This window comes from Cystoisospora suis (assembly GCF_002600585.1).
Source record: "Cystoisospora suis strain Wien I chromosome Unknown contig_1499, whole genome shotgun sequence".
NCBI lineage: Eukaryota > Apicomplexa > Conoidasida > Eucoccidiorida > Sarcocystidae > Cystoisospora > Cystoisospora suis.
This window is the reverse complement of record NW_027154299.1, coordinates 287-6,972: the sequence shown is the minus strand read 5'-3', so window position 1 is coordinate 6,972 and position 6,686 is coordinate 287. Positions and strand designations below refer to the sequence as shown.

The window sequence follows — 6,686 nt, the reverse complement described above, 5'->3', positions numbered from 1 at the left end:
GAGTTTAGAGAAGGTCTAGTAAAGGAGAGAAGGAAGGCAGAAAAGGAGAGAGAAATGGAGATAGACAGATGCTAGAGCCACTGAGAGATTCTTGAATGAAAATGACTGAATGAGAGGCGAGATGATAGAAGGTGACTTAGATCGATTCGTGAGAAACTTGAGAAGGCGGAGACATGTGTGTCATGGTGTGTATGCACACACGCAGAAAGAAGAAAAAGAAGAAGGAAGGACAAGAAGAAGAAGAGTGGAGAAGGAAAGCGCAGAAAGCCGAGCTCAAAATCCCTTATTCAAAAAATTTCGTGAATGAGAAAGAAGGACATCTCGACAACCCCCGACAAATAGGCACATGTCAGGAGTCTCCCTTCCTCGCTCTGATCGGTTGGATTGAGTTATGATGGATGGAGTCGATCATGAGGAATCTGTGGCTAGCAGCTAGCGAGAGCGACGAAGAAGAGAAAAATAGTCATAAGGAGGTCAGAAAAAAATGACGAGTTGTAATTAAATGAAGGAAGAGAAAGGAAAGAAGGCTGCTCGTTGTCGGGGAGGGAATGATACCAGCCACAGTCAAGCGATCTACGTGTCTATGCCTCACATTCTCCTTCTTCCTCCCTCTCGGTTCACTTCTTCTTCTTCTTTCTTTTGACTCGCCTTCTGTCTCTTAGGAAATAGCTCTAACTGTCCTCTCTTCTTTCGATTGATCTCTATCTATCGCAAGCAAACCCGGTAGCTCATTGGCATCCTTTCCTATCATTGTCTATCTGTATGAACAGGTTGCCAGAAAGAAGAGAAAGAGCTGTTAGGATTCTCCCTGGCGTTATCTTCATCTACATTGTTAGAAAAAAAGATCAGAGAAGTTTTAAATGAAGGAGTGAACTTCCTTAAAGAGAGAGATGTCATGAGGACAGGTGAAGAAAACTGCCAAAGAAGAGTCCAAAACGGATAAGAAAGAGGAAAAGAAGGGAAGAAATAACAAGGAACGAAGGAAGAAAGAGACTGAAGAAAGAGAAGTCTCTTTCTGTCTTTATGGCTTGCTCTTTTCTCTCTCTTGGTTGACGTTCCACGCTACGACCGAAGAAATGAAGACGGCGAGACACATTCGAGATTCTCCATCTACAACCCTCTCTAAAATCCTATACATCTACTATCCATCTATCTCCTATCGATCTAGCTATCTTCCTATGTTCCTTTCATGTGTCTATCTATCCGTCTTTAGCTTGTCTATCGCCTCCCGTCTTAAATCTATCTCTCTTCAACCTTTCTATCTATCTTCAGTCCATCTACTTGTCTATCTGTATCTATGTATCTCCTGTTCTCTCTGTAGGTCCTATACCTCACTTGTGTGTCACGAGGCCTCCTCGGCCGAGCATCGACGCTCTCTCATCACATCGATACTACCAATCAGTAGGGGCATCGATAGCTTCACAACAGAGTGAATTCATCTCTCCCTTCTCTTCAAATACATCTCGATTTGTCCCCTCCTAGAGAGAAAGGCTTCTCTTCTATGATCCCCCTCCCTTTCATTCATCTCTCCCTCTATTCTTATCTCGAGCCGCTGTTAGAGAGGTGGAGAAGAGAAACCCGAGGAAAAGGAAAAGTCTTCACGGATTGACAGGGGAGAAAAGCACATGCTAAAGAAATCGATGGGTAGATAGATCGGTTCAAGATAGAGAGAGAGAGAGATAGCTAGCCCATTGAAGATGGAAAGATCCATACATCGATCACACATATACGACAGATCGATTAAGGATAGCTAGATAGAGAGGGAGTAGGTGCAGATAGAAGGATAGGTAAGAGGTAGGCCAAATAGATAGAGACCTCAGAAGGTAGCTACAGCCTATGACAAAGAAAGATATGAGAAGGTTTACTCTACTCATCCTCCTGTTGTCCTTTCTGTATCTGTCTGTCTATCAGAAGAGTGTCGTGTATCTATCGATCTATCGAGATATCTGTATGTATGTATGTATCCATTGAAAGCGACCCGAACATCTCGACAGTCCCCTATCTCTCTGTGCTTCTTCAACTGACGTTCTCGCATCGATTTATGCAGACTTTTTATGAAAGCTTTTTCTTTGGTCTTCTTCAGTGTGAAAGGATGTCATCCATTCTTAAGAGACAAGACGATGAATTTCTTTCTTTCTTTCTGTCTTAGGTGCTTCGATCTCTCTACAAGACGCACACACATCCTCCTCCTTATCTGCATCGTATAACTAGCTGCTAAGTGCTAAAACAATCGACCTAGACAATCTAGAAGAATCCCTTCTGTCTAGCTAGCTAGCTATCTATCTTAAGAGGGAGAGGCGAGCTGCCGATGACCCGACAATACCTCGTCCATCCGCCATGAGAGGTGTGAGACAGAGAGAGAGAGACGAAACCTTTCAGAAACCTTTCCTTTTTCCTCTTTTCATTTCTCTTCTGTAACCTATCTTCCTCGTTCTTACGAGAGAAGAGAAAATAAGAATCTGTTAAAATGGTATAAGAGCTACTCTGGTCATCAAGCAGATGACAAGAAGGGGGATGTGAAAGATGTGACTAAGAAGAAGAAAGACACGGAGGAGAAATGACCAAGAAAGCTTGAATGAAGGCATACAAAGAAAAATACATAAATCAAGAAAGATGATAGACACATAAATGAAGAACTCGATAGATAGATAGATTAAGAAAGACAGATAGATAGATAGATAAAGATGGATTAAGAAAGACAGATAGATAGATAGATAGACTAAAGATGGATTAAGAAAGACAGAGAGATAGATAGATAGATAGACTAAAGATGGATTAAGAAAGACAGAGAGATGAAGATTACAAAAACGAGTATGAAGAAGATCGAGGAGACAAAGAAACAAGAAGAAGAAATAGATACAAGACCCGGAACTAACTATCTAGTCAAACGTTTCTCCAAAGAGAAAGAGAGAGAGAGAAAGTCGCTCACGTCTCTCTTCTTCTGCTAGGAAAGCAGAAATCTTCTTCTTCTTTTTCCTCTTCTTTGCCATTCATTTGAAAAAGACGTCCAAATTACTTATATCAACACACTGTGTTCCACTGGGGGGGTTCAATCTCTACTATCCTAATCATCTTAGCTATGCTTTTATAATACAATAAGATTACAGGCGCATGTACACTAGTCTTAAGCACACATTCTCTTCTCATCCTCGAGAGAGAGAGAGAAAGAAAGAAAAAGAAAAGAGAAAGAGCAGAACACAAAGCATCGTCCACTGGATCGCCATTTCTGTGTATAGAGAGCAGAAAGAGATAGAGAAGAGATAGAGAGAGAGAGATAGAACAGACAGAGGAATATCCATCTAGGTCAGGCGAGAGAGATAAGCTACAAGACAGTGGATCGATCTTTCATGTTTCCGTCTGTTTAGAAAGGTAGCGAAATTTTATTCCTCAGCTGAAGATGCGGAGGTTTCTGGAGAAGAAAAAGAACACACAGAAAGACAGACGTATTTCCACTGTACATACACCATACACTCAAATGACCTACGCCATACACACCCATACATCATACACACACACACATTTTCTCTATATGCGTTACTACATACATATATATACCTATATATAGATATATATATATAGATATATATATACATATATAGAGAGAGAGAGGCGTAGGACTGAGAGAGACGTGAGCAGAGGAGGCTGTGAGAAATAGACATCTATCTCTCTGTCTAAGGTGTCTGTGTATCTACACATGTAGGCGCTTCTATGGAAGAGAGGAGATAAAAGAAGAAGACTTGAGAAGCATTCCAAGAGACAGATCGAACAAAGAAGAGACATAGACAGGGGAGAGACACCTAGGCAACAAGTCTTCAACTCTCTCCATCTGTCTGAGCTGAGACATATCAATACCTTCCCTATCTTGCCTCATCTAAACAGCGTGAATAGGCAGATGAAAAGACAAGAGAGATAGATAGATTACAGAGAGGCAGATGCACAGAGAGATGTTGTGTATGCGCCTCCATTGATACACTGGTATATGTAGAAATCTCACAAAGAGAGGGAGGGAAGCCGCTACGATAGAGAGAAAGACGTAGAGACACCGAGAGATGCCTAGGAAGATCTAAAGAGAGAGACACTTAGATCTAGAGACATAATTAGCGGATAGACAGATGTAGAGACGTTCAGTGAAGATAGCTTAAAGATTGATAGATAGACATATGAGAGATGTTCAGATTGAAGATAGATTAAAGATAGAGCTAGATTTGCATGGTCACTTACCATATGATCAGGTCGGTTATCTTTTCGTATGTTTTTCTGTCGACTTCTTGTCTTAGTTCTTCTTCTTCTTCCTTCTTCTCCTTCTCCTTCTCCTCCTCCCTTTCGATTCCATTCATTGATAGAGTTCTCTTGTTTACCCCCCCCCCCTCCTTCACGCCACTGGATGATAAGAGACGACGAATCTTAATTGTCCTCCCTTGGAGAGTCTTGCCTGTACTTCGCTCCCAACCCAACGTCTCTATCTTCTCCCTCTCTTCTTCTTCTTCTTCTTCTTTCTCTCTCTTCTTCCTCTTCTTCTTCTTCATCTGAATCTTCGATCTTTCTTCCTCTTCTTGTTCTTCTCCCCTATCTTCTTCTTCTTCTTCTCGCTCATCTACACTCCGAGATTCTTGATGTGAAGAGATCTTAGGCGTCTGTCCTTTCCTTTCTTCTTCTTTGTGTGAGCTGACCGAGGAGCGATCGGTTCTCTTTGTCGAGGAAGAGTGACGTTTCTCTACTTGGCTGGATGAAGGTTCGGCAGGTGGCGAAGGAGAGAGATGATGCGAAGAAGAAGAAGAAGAGAGGGGTGGATTCTCCTTCTTTTTCTTCTTCTTCTTCTTCTTGTCAAGTAAAGAAGCCTCTGTTTTTCTCGGCTTAACAGGCATGTCTCCATGGGTGGTCGATACTTCAGCAGAGAGATGAGAAGAAGAGGAGAAAGAAGACGAGAGATTGCAGGTGTCTGTACACCTGAGGTGGGTTGTCTTTCCTTTCTTAGTGTGAGGTGTCTTTACAGGAGAAGAAGATGAAAAAGATGGTGGTGAGTTTGGAGCGAAGCTGTTCTCCTTATCTATCTTTCTCTTTCTCTTGTCTTCTTTCTTTTCTTTATCTATTAATGAACCTTTTTCTTTATCTTCTTCATCTTCATCTTGTCTTACGTCTTCAGATGCTTCAGCCGTCGCTAATATTTTTCTCTTTTTCTTCTTCTTTCTTTTCTTCTTCTCCTCACCCTTCTCCTCGTCACGCGCCATCGAGTGTGTCTCATCGATCTTCTTGCTTCTTTTCTTCGTTAAAACAGCCTTGACAAAGGCCGATTTGGACATCTCTTCTTCTTCCTCTTCATCTTCTTCTTCTCTTTCTTGAGGGATGTCTTTCATATCTTCTTCATCTTGTCTTTTTCTTCTTTCTTCTCTTCTCTTTCTTCTGTCTATCTCCTTTGCTAGAGCCAATCCCGCAGGTGTACATACACCTCGTGCGGACATCAGATCTTGATCCTCATCATTCTCGACATGATCTTCTCTACAAGCCCCGGCACCTAAGCGTCTCTTTGTTTGAAGATCTCCTCTTCTTTTCTTATCTTTCGCTCGAAGAAAAGAAGAAGAAGCATGAGACAGAGGGTCATCTCTACGCAAGGAAGAAGAAGAAGCTTCAGGTACTAGATCTTGTAGGAAAGAAGGGAGATCATTAGCTCGATTGAACTCGATATGAAGATTCTCGTCTTCCTCTTCTTGTCTTTCATCTCCTACGGATGTCTTATCTTTCGTACCTCGAAATAAAGAAGAAGGAGAGGTGAAAGAAGAAGAAGAGCTTGTGTTTCTCTTCATTGTCTCTTCTGCATTAGGATGAATGGTAGAGGCAAAGCGAACTCCAGGGCTCACGATACAAAAGCAAGAGAAGGAGAAAGGAGATTGAAGATCGAGTCGTTTCTTCTTCTTCTTTACGGACAGGAAAGAAAGAGGGAAAAAGAAGGGCGGTCGTATGAGAGGAGAAAGATAGATACGTGGCGAATGAGGAAAGGAAGGAGAAAGAAGATTTCTTCTATCTCATCTGGAACACGTCTATAGCTGAGGTAGAGAAGAAGTCGTTGTCTTTCTTTGCTTTTCTGAGAAGATCGATCAGAACGGACGGAGAGGTTCTAAAAGAAGAGATAAGGAAAGAGGTGAGGGGAGAAATCTTGTTTAGAGAAGAGTCATCGATTAGAGCGAAGTTGAATGCCCCATAAAATCGATTGTCGTAGATAGGAAAGAAAAAAGAGAAGTGAAAGGTGGTAGTAGTAGTAGAAGTAGGAGTAGAAGTAGTGGTAGAACTACTACTACTATAGACTACGCGGTGTATGTACACCCGAAGCAGTGGTCAACAAGAAGAAGAACATGCTTCTATCTGTTGTGACGCGGTTGAAATGATGAGAAAGTTTTCTCTTTTCTTCAATTCTCCGACTTTTTGTATCGTTCTTTCTTTATGGAATGGTTGCTTAGGTGAGGAAAGAGGGGAGAAGGCAAATGAAAGAAAGAATTTCACCTTTCCTTCTCTCTTAAGATGAACGGGTGGGGAGAGGTGTGTGAACGAGATGCGAAGCAGGAAGAGAGACAGACAAGAAGCAAAGCGAAGGGATACCTTGCTGGACTCTTCTCGTTTGCATGCGATTCTTCTGCATGAGGTAAAAGGGAAAGAAGAACTTTCCCTAGTGTGCGGAAGAAAAGGAAGAAAGA

The 6,686-nt window shown here is 41.9% G+C and overlaps 1 protein-coding gene across 1 annotated transcript; it reads right to left on the bottom strand.

Annotated features, from left to right (window-relative positions):
- Positions 1-607: 607 nt before the first annotated feature.
- CSUI_003389 (uncharacterized protein) lies at positions 608-6,501 on the bottom strand. The gene is made up of 2 exons (XM_068063587.1): positions 4,224-6,501; positions 608-3,409 (listed from the first exon to the last, which is right to left on the bottom strand). The coding sequence occupies exons 1-2, from the start codon at positions 5,799-5,801 to the stop codon at positions 3,362-3,364; spliced, it is 1,626 nt and encodes a 541-aa protein (XP_067924437.1). The 5' UTR covers positions 5,802-6,501; the 3' UTR covers positions 608-3,361.
- Between the last annotated feature and the right edge of the window lie 185 nt (positions 6,502-6,686).